The 15061-nt window shown below is 57.7% G+C and overlaps 2 protein-coding genes and 1 long non-coding RNA gene across 7 annotated transcripts in view; 2 read left to right on the top strand and 1 right to left on the bottom strand.

Annotated features, from left to right (window-relative positions):
• The window catches only part of LAMC3 (laminin subunit gamma 3), a 58539-nt gene extending 55196 nt beyond the window's left edge, over positions 1 to 3343 (top strand). For both annotated transcript variants that reach the window (XM_077851092.1, XM_077851093.1), the window contains exon 28: positions 1806 to 3343. In XM_077851092.1, the coding sequence (XP_077707218.1) occupies positions 1806 to 2056 (251 nt within the window). In that variant the 3' untranslated portion in view covers positions 2057 to 3343. The remainder of the gene's footprint in view (positions 1 to 1805) is intronic.
• Positions 1 to 8229, bottom strand: LOC144285689 (uncharacterized). Its single transcript, XR_013353923.1, has 3 exons — positions 7574 to 8229; positions 6974 to 7456; positions 1 to 284 (listed from the first exon to the last, which is right to left on the bottom strand). It is a non-coding gene; the product is annotated as an uncharacterized LOC144285689 (long non-coding RNA).
• The window catches only part of AIF1L (allograft inflammatory factor 1 like), a 22019-nt gene continuing 13493 nt past the window's right edge, over positions 6536 to 15061 (top strand). For 2 of the 4 annotated variants that reach the window (XM_077851095.1, XM_077851096.1), the window contains exons 1-2: positions 6536 to 6685; positions 6786 to 6847. In XM_077851095.1, the coding sequence (XP_077707221.1) occupies positions 6655 to 6685; positions 6786 to 6847 (93 nt within the window). In that variant the 5' untranslated portion in view covers positions 6536 to 6654. Of the gene's footprint in view, positions 6686 to 6785; positions 6848 to 7134; positions 7252 to 11435; positions 11581 to 15061 lie in introns of those variants that run through there. The other 2 variants (XM_077851098.1, XM_077851094.1) reach the window with 2 other exon arrangements.

Below are 15061 nucleotides of genomic sequence, written 5' to 3' on the forward strand. Positions count from 1 at the left end.
AGACATGAACTCCCTGCTCCCCTGGCCCCTGGTGTCCCTCATTCTCTCCTCCGTCTCTTTGAACTTCACATTCCAGGGACCTCATGTCAGTGGACTCACACCCAAGATTTGTCCTTCTGTGACTGGCTTCTGCCACTTAGCGTCGCATCCTCAGGGTCACCTGTAGAACAGCACGCATTTTCACTTACCGTTATCAACAAGGGAGAGAATCGCCACGTTCTGAGCTGTGTCTGCACATCAGGCCCACGCTAACGCTGTTCCTGCACATGATCTTCTAGAATTCTCTGCGTTAGAGGCAAAAGGACACAGATTCTCTTGCCATTTGGCAGACAGGCAGTCTGAGGCACAGAGTTTACATGAGGTGCCTGGGGCCCCATGGGCAGTCAGTACAAAAGTTGAGGTTCACATGCGGGTCTAACCGATTCAGGGTGCCCCCTGGCAGCCACTGACTGGTCTGTCCCCGATGCCAAGGACCCAGAGCACTGTGGACCTGGTGCCCAGCCCGGGACAAACGCTCTGCAAGGGTAAACTGCTTTGGCCATTTATCCATGTGTCCTGGTGCTGTGCTCAATTGGGGGTGCAGGCGAGAGCAGCACACAGCTGGACCCTGCCCCATGCCTGGGAGCCCCAGTGGGCAGGTAGAGTGCGGCTGCTGCCTGGACCCGAACCTGCTCGAAGGCCAGGCAGTTTGGACTTGCCTGTGGACCGATGTCTTTGCTGCGAGTGGGATCTGCCCAGGCCAGCAGGGCTCAGATCCCCTCTACCTATTTCTGCCCTCCAACCCCCACCTTTGTTGCCCAGGAAATTTGGGGCTAGGGGACCCCTGAGCTCAGTGGGATCCTGTGGGATTAGAAGCCACATAGAACTTACTTCCCCTGGGGCACCTGGCGGCTCAGTGGTTAAGCGTCTGCCTTCGGCTCAGGTCATGATCCTGGGGTCCTGGGATCGAGTTCTGCATCAGGCTCCCTGCTGAGCTCCTCCCTCTCCCTCTGCCACTCCCCTGCTCATGCTCATGCATGCTCTCTCTTTCTCTCTCTCAAATAATAAAATCTTAAAAAAAAAAAAAGTACTTCCCCATCCCCCCTACTCTCCCATGTGGATGAACCTCATCTTCCTGTTGAATGTCACCTGTAAATGACAAAGTGACGAGGGCCAGAAGACAGCCCATGGATTCGCCACCACCACCACCCAGTTCAGATGTGAGCACCTGGCCCCACCACCATGATTCACCCTTGGAGAGGCTGTGGGAAGTACTTAATTCCAAGAAATAGAGTTAATCTGTGCTGGGCCAGGATGAGACCCCCACTGCCTGCTTCCCTGGGTCCGCAGCCCTTCCTGCCATATCTGCTGGCCCCACCCTCATTCTAATGCCAGAGATGCTGCTTTTTACCTGCATCTTGGCACAGGTGGTATCTGTAAATGTGTGCCCCTGGCAAATCAGCATGGTATGTTGGAGCCGGTAGGACTCATGGGAACCTTGTGCGCACGCACTGCTCTAGGAAATGGGCTCAGGACTCACACAGGGCCTTCCTTTTATCAATAATAGCAATACCACCAACAAAAATGAACAGTTGCCCAGTGCTGCCTAAGGGGAAAGTTTCAGAGTCCACATGTGAATCCAGGGGGGAGAGGGGGGTGTGCCAGGCACACTGCCCCCTCTGTCCCTTGCTTTCTTGGTAGGTTGTGGACAGTCAGAATCCTGGATGGTTTGGGCTGGCAAGGATCTTAGGGATGGGGGGCTGACCAGGCGTCTTGTGCCTGCAGGGGGGCTGGCCTGTGCTGAGGCTGTCTGTGTCCCTCTGCAGGGTCACTGGACACCCATCAAGCCCCAGTGCAGGCCCTGAACGAGACCCAGTGGGCACTGGAGCGCCTGAGGCTGCAGTTGAGCCCTCCAGGGGCCCTGCAGGGGAAGCTGAGGCTGTTGGAGCAGGAGTCTGAGCAGCAGGAGCTGCAGATCCAGAGCTTCGAGAACGACCTTGCTGAGATCCGTGCTGACAAGCAGAACCTGGAGGCCATTCTGCAGAGCCTGCCCAAGAGCTGTGCCAGCTGGCAGTGAGGGCTGCCCAGACCCCCCCACCCCCCAACCCCCGCAGGCTGTGGCCCTAGCCCAGGGCATGCACACACATCCCACAGGTGCACCCATGCAGGCACATGCACCAGAGTCTGCTGCTGTGTGTCCGCCCTGAATAATGCTCACATAGCCTCCCAAGTCCATGCCCATATCTCCTCCATGCCCGCCGGAGTGAATGTATGTACACAGTTCACCCAGGTGGCCCCTGGGTGCCCACCACCATCAGCAGGCACTCCCATGCTACGGTGCATAAACACACACACCCCAGTGTTAATAACACATACATATATATGCATATGTACACCTTGTGGGGACACGCCTGTGGGCATAATGCTCAAACCCATAGAAGTTCCTCTGTGCATGCACACACGACAGTCCACAGCTGGTTAGCGAGCACCAGCTGTGCTGTGTGCCCTCTGGATGCTCGGGTTATGTTAAATACCCTCTGGCGCTACAGTCCTCACTCTCGCTCCTGAAAGCAAGGACCCAGGCAGAGTGTGGTGCCTGAGAGGCTGAGGGGGAACATCCGCAAAGATCCAGGTGGGATCAGCAAGAGCCAGAGCCCCAGAGCCTCCCCCTGTTCTGCTGCAGCTTCTCACCCATTGCCCGGCAGCTCCACACCACCGAGGGACCAAGCAGTCCAAGAGATGCAAGGTCCTCAGCCGAGATCTGAGGGTTCTCAGCAGTGGAACCTGAGGCTCAGGGACTTCTGGGGCCATGGGACAGCCTACTTGGCCAGCCGGGAGGATGGCCCACAGCTGCACGGTTATCACCAGCGGCGTGGAATACTTTGGTCTCTGGGGATCCTGGGAATTGCCTGCCCTGGGCTTGGTGCTCCTTTCAGCCTGTGGCCTGTCCACAGAGCTGAGCCTTGAGGGCCGGAGGGGACCTAGGTCAGGGGGCTGAGGGTCATGTGGGAGCTCCTCTTTGTGACTCCATGACCCCCGTATGGCCTTAGACTGATTGACACTGGCCTTGAGACCCTGTGGCCCCACCTGCCACCGGGGAGGCCTCTGCTGGGTGTGGAGGCCAGTCTGTCTTGCTGGGGAGTCCTCCTGTGGTCAGGCCGCCTGCCAGCCTCTGCCCAGGATTCCTGGCCTTCCCTCCGGAGCCCCTCCCCATTCCCAGGGCCCTCTTCCAGCAGACAGTAGGCCCTCAGCTCTGGGACCGATGGTGGCACCCCTTCCATGGCTTCTCTTGCCCCAGGCAGGGGGGACATGCAGCAACATGGACCACTTCTGTTTAATGTGAAAATAAAGGACCTCTTTACTATCTGGGTGACAGGCTTTTGGTCCTCTCGTGCTGGCTGGCAGCAGAGGCCTCGGCTGTGGGTGCCGATTCACTACTCTGGCATGTGGGTGCGCACGCCCGGTACCCGCGAGTGGGTGGAAGAATGTTTGGTGAGCCACCCTGGTCCACTGCAGTAGCAGGAAGGTGGCAAAAGCAGAGCTCACTGGCTTTGCCAGTCTTCCCATGTGGAGGGCTTTGCTGAGACCTACGACCATAGGCACCCACTGTCTCCCCTCTGCTCCAGGGGGTTTGCCAAGCAAAGCCTAGAGGGGTGTGAGGTGCCCTCAGCTGACTTCTGGTTTAGGCTGGAGACAGGCAGGAAACAGTGAACTCAAAATCAAATGTCCCCCGGCACAGAAAGGCACACCGAGGAGGAGGAAGAGGAAGAAGAAGAGGGCTTTGGGCCTGGCTTTAAAGGGTGGGGAGAAAGAGGGAACCTTCCAGGCAGGAGGGTGGGCAATAGCTCCGGGTTTACAGGGTGGGGGCCTGGCCGGGGCAGATCATTCCAGGAACCTAGGTTGTGGTACGATGGATTATGGAGCGTGTGCAGTCTAGGCTCTTGGCCACATAGTCTAAACCCTTTCAAATTGGTTTTTTTTTTTTAAGATTTTATTTATGTATTCAAGAGAGACACATAGAGAGAGAAGCAGAGACACAGGCAGAGGGAGAAGCAGGCTCCATGCAGGGAGCCCAACATGGGACTTGATCCTGGGTCCCCAGGATCAGGCCCTGGGTGGAAGGCAGGCTCTAAATCACGGAGCCACCAGGGCTGTCCTTCAAGTTTGTTTAAATTTAAAAGGGGTTCATTGGGAGGTCATGGAGTGTCTCCTAGGATCCTGGGGTGGGAAGAACTGCCAAGCCTCCAGACAGCCTGGAGGGGGGACTCTCCTGTCCCCTCCCTCCTGCCTCTTCCCTGGGCCTCTGCCTCTCCTTCCCCCTCTGCATTTGCTTCTGTCTTTTTTCCCTGCAGAATAGCTTTCTTTGCTTTTCCTGAGCCTGATGGAAGAGGACGTTCATGCCCCCCCACCCCCACCCCATCATTGGGTCAAATGCAGAGACCAGCTTGAAACTGTCCTGATTCCACCTTTTCTCAAGAGAGACCCAGCTTAGGCCAGGGTCCCCCAGTCCTATTCTGAATAACAGAGGTCTCTGGGTGCAAGGCCATATGGTGAGAGCTGCTCCATACCCTCTCTAGATCTGCCGGGGGAGTTCATTCAGAGAGGAGAGGGAGGCATGCCCCTCCACAGAGAACCGGACAGCCAAGGCCATGGGGGGTTAGGGGTGTGTGTGTGTGTGTGTGTGTGTGTGTGTGATGTGGACAGCAATGATGCAGGGAGTGACTCGGTAGGTACGAGAGGGAGGATGGGGGCAGGAGGATGGTGCTCGCTAGTGAGATTGATGACCAGTGTCTGGCATAGGTGGTGCCAAAGAGACTGCGGTTCTTTGAAGACTGTGTCCCCTCGGGTCCCTCCTCCCCAACACCCACCTTCTCTGCTGATGGAGGCACACAGCCACTCTGATGCCTGCTCTTGGCATTAAACCCCCACCCACTCAAGCTGTGACTGAGCCCAGCCTCAGCATCCCAACACGGGGTGGGGGCAGGGCAGGGAGGGCACAGTAGGCCTCTTCTCCATTCCACGGTGACGTACCTCAGGCTTGACATCTTGTGACTCATACGGTCCCGTCATGCCTGGTGTGTGCAGAGCCGCTCTCTGGCCCCAGAGGTGGGGCTGTGCTGGGTGGAATGTGACCGCTGTTAAACATCTGACTAGCAATGCAGCCCAGCAGCTGAGCACTGGAAGGTGGGGTGGCCTCTGCCCTGCAGAGTGGCCGATGGGGCCAGCCACCGCCACTGACCAGGGCAACAGGCTATCTGAGCCTAGATCAGGAGGCGGGTTACAAGGGCCCCATTTTAGGTCTGGCCTCCAGATGGAACATCTCCCATCAACCAAGGGTTTTTATTCCTAAGCCCTTGTCCCCTGTAAACTTTTACTATCTGCTTAGACCACCCTGAAAGTCATACAAGTTTTATCAGCCCCTGCTTGGTGAGAGGCACTGTTGCCTCCATCCTACAGGTCAGGACACTGAGCCTCAAGTTGAGTGTCTTGCCCAAAGTCACACACAGCCTGGCCACTTCCTCCCCCAGGGACGACCTCAGAAAAATAAGACACCCAGCTAGTCCCAGGATCACTATCCTTGGGTCAAGATGAAGGTAAGTCTGTGGGGAAGGGGACTTTCCAGATCCAATCCCCAGGGACACACTCTGTGTGTGTGTGTGTGGGGGGGGCATACTGGTGACCAGGTGTGCCATTTGCTCAGGACAGTGCCCATTTGTACCTGTGGCCACCAGCATAATTATTAGCAGTGCCACCCTTCACTCTCAGAAGTGTCCTGCTTTGGACAGGAAGCTTCATTATGGCCCTGTCACTTGGTCACTTGTCCCTGGTTCCTGCGCCCTGAGCCCCACTCCCACAGGAGCTGGAGGCTTGGCCTATCATCCCAGTGGTCTTGTGCCCCCAGGCTTCAGCTGCCTGACTTTTCTTTTCTGCAAAACGGGAACACAGTCTTATTATTCCATAGAGTCTTGAGAATTAAGTGACATAAACTATATCCTGTAGTGATCTGGCAAAGTGCCTGATGCAGAGTGAGTGCTCAAGAAATAGATTTTTAAAAAATTTTTATTTATTCATTCATGAGTACACAGAGAGGAGAGAGAGAGAGGCAGAGACACAGGCAGAGGGAGAAGCAGCCTCCACGCAGGGAGCCCGACGTGGGACTCGATCCTGGGACCCCGGGATCACGCCCTGGGCCGAAGGCAGACGCTCAACCACAAGCCACGCTTGTAATTTTCTTTCTAGAATTTAAAGTTCGGGGAGGCTGGCCTGCCTTCTGCAAGGGCGCGCCGCCCGGGCGCCCCGTAACCTAACAGCTGCCCTGGGGCCCGCATCCGACCCGGGGGGCCGCCCCGACCGGCCGCCCCCGAGTCTGGGGGACCCCGCGGGCCGCGCCGTGCACTTTCCGCGGCCTCCAGCAGAGGGGCGGGCGCGGGCGCGGCGTCCCGCATAATAGGCGCTTTGATGCCGGCGGCGGGCGGCGGGCGGCGGGCGGAGGGCCGGGCCGGGCCGGGCCGCGGGGGGGGGGGGGGGGGGCGGAGGGGTGTGTCCGGCCGCCCGCGCCGTCCCTCCGCCCTCCGTCCCGCGCCACACGCCGCCGAGCCCGGACCGCGCGCCCGTCCTCCTCGTCGTGCGTCGCCGCGGCCGCCGGACCCGAGCCCGCCGCAGCCCGGGCTCACCATGTCGGTCGCGCTCAGCAACAGGTTCCAAGGTAGGCGCCGCCGTCGCCGCGCGGTCCCCGCCCCCCCCCCACCTGCGCGCGCGGCCCGGGGGGACCCCCGCTTCCTGGGCCGCCTCTTTGTCTCCTGCAGGAGGGAAGGCGTTCGGCTTGCTCAAGGCGCGGCAGGAGCGGAGGCTGGCCGAGATCAACCGGGTAAGCGCGGGCCCGCGCCCCTGCCCCCTCCTCTTCCTCCGCTCTGGGCGCCCCGCAGCTCCCTCCCTCGGCCCCTGCCCCCGAGCCTCGGATTCCGGGTACGTCCCCGCCACCCCCTCCACCTACCTCGGCTCCCGCGGCTCCCGCGGCTCCCGCGGCTCGGGTTGCAAGTGGTTACTCTTAGCCTGGGGAGGTGGGGCTCGCCCGGGCGCTTTGATGCCGCCGGCCCGGGCCTCCCCGGAAGCCCGCCTGGGACCAGCTGCCAGGATGGGCTCAGGGAGGGACCTCCGGGGTCTCTGAGCGGTCCGGGGAGTACAGCGGTGGAGGGGAAGGAGGCCCAGAGAGGCAAGGTGGCTGCCCCGAGATGGCCCAGAAGTCCAGGTGGGGCTGGGTCCAGGCTGCAGGTAGGCGCTCCCTGCCCCATCGAAGAGCCAAGCGTGCACCCCAGCCCACCCCACTAACTCTTTCTCACTCCTGCCTTTAGGAAAAGTTCTCTGAGAGACCTGATGCTTTTCTTGTTGGACCTCGTGGGTTTTCTTTATAGAAATCCTGCCGTTGCCAGGCACACGATGGGAGCTCCACGAACGTTTGCTTAACAACCAGTGAATTCTAGAAGATAAGGAAAAGTGTCAGGGCCTCCCTAGGTTGGCCAAAGCTCAAAGGCAGCACAGCCCGAGCTTTGGGGATCTGTGAAATCAGGGCTCAGGCCTGGCCTCCATCAGGTACCTGCTCTGTGGTCTTGAGCAAAGACTCTCCAAACAAAGTCGGGGTCACCATGAGGGCCCACCAGGGGAAGGCATGTAGTGTGCATGCTCCAACGCCTGGTGGGACGATGACTTCTGTGGATGGTGCTGGAATGATTTCCTAAGGTAGACATCTCCCAGATTCCCTCCAAACAGGCTGCAGAGGCTTGCCCACTGAAACAGGGCTGGGCGTTCCGCCTGCTGGCTCCCCCAGCTGCTGGGCACCCGAGGCCCAAGCCCAGCTCAGAGTCCCCAGATTGGGAGCTGGTGACGGTCACCAGAGTCATGGTCAAAGTTGTGTGGAGGTAGGTCCATGGACTGCAGTATTTTGTAGTACTACTTCTTGCCAGGGCTCTGCAATCTTGATTCCCTCTTTGATTTTTCTGGAGAGTCTGGAACTCGGTAGCCCATCTGATTTCATCCTGCCGGCTGTAGGAATCAAACACAGGACTCTGGGGACGTTGGGTCCCTCCGAGTAAACTCCGGCCTCCCTGTGCCATCATCACCCTGCCTCTTGGTGCCATCTCGAGCACATGGACGTGTGGCTGGGGCTCTCAGGGGTCCGGGCTGCTGGACTCCCTCCCAGTTTACTCTGCAGCCAGCCCGCCCTTGGTCTTGGCTGCTCCTGCCCTCTGGACAGAAGCCTGCAACCCTGACCTCATACAGCCCCCTGGGCCACTCAACAGGGCGGGTTCCAAGCTGGCTGAATCCACCCACAGCCAGCAGGCCCCTGAGCCAGAGACAGCTGGAGATGGGGGAGAGGTGGCAACAGAGTCAGGCAGACCAGAATCGCTGAGAATGTGTGGGACTTTCCGCGCCTGTTCTGCCCTTGGTGGGGGGGGGGGGGCAAATCAGGGCAGTGGGGAGGGGTAAGCCTCTGGGTTGTTTGGGAGGTGGACTGGCATGGCTCAGAAGGGGGAGAGCCTGTGGCTCCCAGGGGCTGACCTGGACAGCACTAGGGCTGGAGAAAGTGAGTGAGGAGGGGCCATCTGTCGCTGCCTTGGGACCCCAAAGCTCAGAGAGGGCAGGCAGCTGGCTAAGGCCACACAGAAGCTGGTGACAGAGCTTGCAGTCCAGTGTCCTTTCCCTCCCTGCCCAGAAGCTACTATGGGTCTGGCCACGGGAATCCAAGCAGCTGTCGGGCTGCTGGATCAAACCAGAGGAAGGGGACTCCAGGAGCAAACCAGAAGTTTGACCTGCTCCCCACACCCCACAGGAGGTCAGGGTACTCCCCTCCCCACATAGTGTGGAGTCCCGAGTGGGGGTGAAGGGGCTCGCTGGCTCTATGACCTTGGGCACGTCACTCGAGATAATGGTAGTTTGGTTGCTGTGATTTTGCAGGGAGATAATCTATGTAAAGCACATACCTGTCATGATTGTTGTCTTCGGTTTTGTTTGGTGCTTGAAGACGCAGGGAGTGGAAACCCAGGGGCAAGGTCTGAGACAAGCCTCAGCCTATACTGGCTGCTCTGCCCGGGTCAGACCCTTTCATGTGCAGAACCTCAGTCTTCCCTGCCTGAAATGGGAGTAGCGATCCCTGCTTTGTTCCGAGTACCTGTGACAGTCAGTGGTGATGAGTAGACAGGGGGTCCTTGCATACTCAGGGAGTCACTGCTTGACAGTCTGAGTCCACTTCACCTATGACTGGGACCACAGCAGGAGTTTCCCGAGGTGGGTGGATTCTTTTTTTTTTTTTTTTTTTTTAAGATTTTATTTATTTATTCATGAGAGACACAGGCAGAGGGAGAAACAGGTTCCATGCAGGGAGTCCGATGTGGGACTTGATCCTGGGACCCTGGGACCACGTCCTGAGCTGAAGGCAGACACTCAACTGCTAAGCCCCCCAGGCATCCTGGGTGGGTAGATTCTAGAAGGAACCAGGTTGGCAGCCCAGATCTGCCTTTCTTTGGAGTGCAGCTTCACTGCCCCTTTGGAGCAGAGCTTCTGGGGGGCCGGGCGGAACAGTTTCCCAGTGGCCCTGTGGGAACAGGAATGCCTTGGAAGATGGGGCTTCTTGACGCCCTGGCTGCCTGTGCTTGAGTACCTCTGAGGCTGCTGCCTGGGGCCAAGCCCAGCCTGGCTGGCAGCTGTGGGGGCTTCTCTGGGCCAACATCCCAGTTCCCTCCAGGGCCTCCCCACCAACCCGGGGCCAGGCAAGCTTCCAGGGGGTAGCAGGGCAGCTCAGTCTTGGCTACTGTTGTTATAAGGGTCAGGAGTAAAATTAGAAGGGAGTCTTGGGTGGACCTGGAGGTCTTGGGGAGCTGCGTGGAAGTGCACTTTTTTTTTTTTTTTTGGTTTCGCTCTAGTTTTTGTGATCATTTTCTGAGCGCTCGGCATGTGCCAGGCAGCATGCCAGGACTACTTCGGGAATTACCTCGTGGAGCACTCACTCTAATCCCTTGAGTGTCTATTCCCATTTTACAGAAAACAAGACTCAGAGGGGCTGAGTAAACTGCCTGAAGCCAGCCTGTTTGTCCCTGCCATGTGTGCATTGCATGTACCTGTGCATTGTGTGCGTGTGTACAAGGATGTGAGTGTTCTCTGAAGTACTCAAGCGGGCAGGACCTGCACGTGCCTCCTACTCCCCCCCACATAGCTGACATTCCCTGAGCTTTTGCAGCATGGCAGGTGACCCCGGGCCAGCCGGGCCTGGCCTTATATGGCAACAGGACAAATTCTCTCCAGCTTCCCACAGAGGCAGAGAGAAGCAACGGGACTGGGTGGGTGCCCCTCAGAGTGCCCTTACCCTTGGGACTGAGTGGGAGGAGCCCAGAGGATGACGAGGGCTGCATCTCGAACCAGCCAGAGGCCAGGAGCTTTGACGAATAATGTGGGACGTGCCTTTGCTCAGTGCGCAGTGCTTGACATGCATCATCTCCGTGACTCCTCTGGATGGAATGCTTGATTAGATAGATGTGCAGGAGGAACTGTGAACATCCCCATGGAACACGGTTTACTCAGGCCTACATTTTAGAGATGAGGAAACAGCTCAGTGAAGTCACCTGCCCAAGGTCACCCAGCCAGGAAATGGCAGAGCCAGGATTCTAACACCACGCGGTCCCTGTGGCCTGCCCGGGATGCTGTCCGCCAGGGGTGGCCACGGCCTAGCTGTAACACAGAGCCTCTCTTACTCATGTGATAAGGATCTCTGGCTACTGTCCTGCCTTCCCAGCCCTCCTGGGTCGAGCGAAGGGCACTCAGCATTCCCCAAGCGTTTAGGGGTCTAAGGATTATTTCAGAGCCCACACACCATCTATACTGGCAAGAGCTGGACAGGGTAGGCAGGGGGTCTGTGCCCTGGTGTTACCTGTCCCCGGCCCTCCCCCAGCGATAGGGGACCTCTGAGACCTGACCCAGGCACTGGGCAGGTATGTCTCTTTGCCTGTGTACTGGCAGTGCCACCCTGTCCCTGCCCAGGTGAGTGTGCCCGGCTGGCATCGCTGGGCACCCATCTCTCTTGCTCTTCCTTAATATATTATAAGGGAGATGCTGATAAGCAGCCACGTGAGCCTCCGAGGATTCAGTGTCCCCATAGTTGGTCTCGACCTTGGTGTGGCCGTGTCACAGGAAGCCGGGGATGGAATTTCTGTAGAGTCTGCTTCATCTGTGAAGTCTGTGGGGTGTTTTTCTTCAGCTGCCCCAACTGCTGGCAAGGATGCTGTATCCAGAAGAGGCCCCAGAGCTGCTGTGGGGAATGTGAGCCTGCTGTCCTTGTGGGTGCACATTACAGGCTCCTGCCACGCTAGGCACCAGGCCGGACATGGCCCTGGCCCTGGCCCTTTAAGAGCCTGTGAATTGCGTCAGAGGCATCTCGGCCCTGGGCCCTATGGTGCTTCCTGTCCTTGGGGGTTTTGCCCAGGGCTTCAGCCACCAGCTCCTTGGATGGCCTCCAAGATGGTGATATCTGCCCGCCCCAAAATTCTGCTGCAGCTAATACATAAAGACAAGCCCAGAGGGCCAGGAGCAAGCATCCGGGAGCAGGTGCTAGAGGTACCAGCCCAGAAAGAGAGTTAAGTAGGGGGTGGGGGAGGGGAGAGCAGGCAGGTGGCAGGGATCTGGAAGCCGGGACCCGGCAGGGGCTGCCAACATCTGCTGGTTTTGGAAACGTTCCTTTCTGGGCATCAGTGCGTGTAGATGGGGCTCCCAGGCGTGGGGGTAGATTCAGATGTTCATCAGAGGTCCTAGAGGTCCTAGAGAGACTATAGTGAGCAGGTGTGGCTGTGGCGCTGTCCCCTGGGGCTGAGACAGAGCACTCTGTCCCGTATGGATGGTCCATTACTGCCAAGTCCGCCAGGTATCCAAGGACAAATCAAAGCTTGCGCTGCAGAGGGATGCAAAGGGCCAAGGCTTGCCAGGAGGACTGTGTGGCACAATGTGGGACAGGGAGTTGTGGGTAGGTCTCTGCCCTTCCCCTGCTCATGCTTCTCTCTTGACATGGCTTGAGTTTGGGGGATCCCAACATATAATAAGAACAGCTGACACTGGGTAAGCGTACTAGGAGCCAGGCCCTCCCTGTGCAGTTAGCTCCTTTAATCCTTACACTGACCCAATGAGGAGGTTGATCACATTTTACAGATGAGAGAGCTGAGGCCCAGAGTGGCAGAGCAAGTTGCCCAGGGTCCCAGAGCTAGTAAGTGCTGGAGCTGGGATTTGAACCCAGGCAGTTCGATTCAACCTCCCTCCCCAAGCTCTTTGCCCTGCACACCCTGCACCTCGGGAGTCTAGGTGGGTCTCCTGACCACAGTGGCTGGAGGCAAGTCTTTCCCTTCTGAAGCCTCAGTTTCCCCAGTTGTGGAATAAAGAGGACAAGCTGGATGCCCTGAGGAGTCCCCTCTAGGTTCTGTGCCTGAATGGACCTTGCCCGTGGTCTGGTGTGAGGACTGACTGGCTCACAGCTTCCTGCCTTGGACCCCAGACTCCTGCCCACTTGTGGATTCTGGCTTTTTGCCAGGGACTCATCAGGCCATTTCAGGGTGCCATCAGAGCCCAGCCCTCCCTCCCTCCCTTCCCCAAGCATCCCTCATACCTGGAGGCCCTGACAGCAGATTCTGCAGCTGGGAAAACTTGTCTTTTGGGGCCGTGAGTTGGAGTGGGAGAGGGGCCTGGCAGAGGGGCCTGGCGGTGGTGTCATGTATCCACACACCCTCCTCATCCCCCTAGAGGGCTTAGAGTAGTTCCCCAGGGTCTGGAATAACCTTCTGCAGCTCCCCACGAGGAAACATAGCTCTAGGTATTGACTTTCTTTACCCAGAAACCTGTGGCCAGGCCACCCTCTTCTCATCTGGGGACAGGGGAGGAGCTGGGATGGTCAAGGGAAGTAGACTTTGCTTGCATTGTTAAAACTTTGTATCGTTGGGCGAGTTGAGCAACATCTCTGGGCCTCAGTTGTCGTATCTGTCCAATGGGAAGACCCGGAAAGGGGAAGGAGAAATCACAACCAGCCTAAGTCAGACGACAGGATTTGCTTCCGAATCTGTTTAATAGCTGATGACGGTCTGGATGATGAGCTGGCGGCGGGGGGGGGGGGGGGGGGGGGGGGGGGGGGGTGTAAGTGCATTCCACACACATATAGATGAGAAGGTCACTAACAAATAGCTAACATTTATTTAGTACTAGGTGCCAGGCACTGTACGAGCACTTCACATGCATTTGCTTGCGTCCTGCAATTCTCAGACCACACCTATGAGATATTTTTGTCCTTTCCACAAATGAGAGCACCCAGGCACAGACGAATGAAGTAATTTTCAAACAGCTACTAAATGGTTTGATCCCAGACATCTGGCTCCAGCCCACCCTCTTTTTGTCCCTTGTGCTTTTGTTCCAAACATCTGTGGTGGCTTCTGTCTCTTTCTCCTCTGCCTGGGGACCCAGAGTCAGGGCAGCTGGGGGTCCTGCAGTGTGGACACACAGGCAGGGTACCTGCCCACTGGGCAGGGAGTGCCCCAAGGCTGGGCAAGGATACAGGGTGGGTGGTAGGGAGAGGATGCCTAGAAGCGGGAAGGCTATGGGCTGTGCATGAGCAGGAACCAAGAATCCAAAGCGTGGAGCTGGGCTGGGGGCTGGGAGCCCCGCCAATGGAACTCCTGCTCTGGGTTCCACCTTCCTCCTCCCTGGCACCCGGCCAACAGCCTGGCCTGCACAGCTGTCCCAAGCTTGGGCTGAGCAAGGGTTGCCCACACACGCATGGACAGGTCAGCTGCCTCTCCCAGCCCCGGCCACCCTGTGGCTCAAGCACGTGTCATCTTGGGCTCTAAGGAGAAATGCGATTCCCACCTCTGATCTCCTGCAGTTTGTATCGTGCACAGACGCGTTTGTAAAGCTGCCCTGCCACGTCAGGGCTGAGAGTGGAGAAAGTGATTTCGGGCTGGATGCCAGGCTTCTCCATTCACTTGACAGATGTTTACTGAGCACCTACTATATGCTGGGCACTGCTGGGTGCTAGGCATCAGTGGGCCTGGAGACAGTAAACACATCCTCCTGGCACCTACAGCCAAAGCTTTGCTTCCTCCCGGCTTCCTTCCAACACCCACTACCTTGGGGCACTTTGATTCCTCAGCTCTGTGCAGGGAAGGAGCCCAGGCGGTCTCTGCTGTGGACTTTCTTTCTATTTTCTATATTTTTTTTAAGATTTTATTTATTTATTCATGAGAGACACACAGAGAGAGAGGCAGAGGCAGAGGGCTCCCCAGGGGGAGCCTGATACGGGACTCGATCCCAGGACTCCGGGATCATGACCTGAGCCAAAGGCAGACACTCAACCACTGAGCCACCCAGGTGTCCCACTGTGGACTTTCATCCCAGCTCAGTCACTTGCCAGCTATGCTGCTTTGAGCAAGTTCTTTATCCTCTCCGGGTCTCAATTCATTCACTCAGCTTGCAAATATTTACTGAGCACCTACTATGTGCAGCCTACACTGTGGCAGGGCAGACAGACAATGGACAGTGCCCTTAATAAGCATCACATTGTAAATTGTGTTCGGAAGTGATTCATCCTGTGGATAAAAGGAGATGCGAGGCAAGTAAACGGGGGTTGGGAGTGGAGTGGGTGGGGTGGATGGGGTTTGCCTCCTTGAGAAGGTGATGGTTGAGCCAGTGCATGAAGATGATGAGGGAAAGAGCCGTTCAGGTGTTGGAGGTGGTGAGCGCTGCAGGCAGGGGGCACAGCTAAGCAAAGGTCCCCAGGTGGGAGCAAGCCTGGCATGGGGGAGGCACAGAGAGGAGGCACTCACTCTATAGTGGTGGGGGTGGGTGGAGGGCAAAAACCAATAAAACACAAGTTAGGTGGTTGGTAGCACTAAGGAGAAAACAGTCTCCATCAGAGGGAAGACCGTCCCCATGGCTCCCCTAGGGGTACTGTCCCTGCCAGCTGGGGGTCAGCCCTGTGAAAGGGAATCACCGCCTGGTTGTCCTGTGTCCATCTGTGCATGATTTGCCTCCAGGACTGGGGGCCATGCCTGACCCCTTGAGCCCA

The sequence above is a fragment of the Canis aureus genome, chromosome 16 (genome assembly GCF_053574225.1).
Source record: "Canis aureus isolate CA01 chromosome 16, VMU_Caureus_v.1.0, whole genome shotgun sequence".
Taxonomy (NCBI): Eukaryota; Metazoa; Chordata; class Mammalia; order Carnivora; family Canidae; genus Canis; species Canis aureus.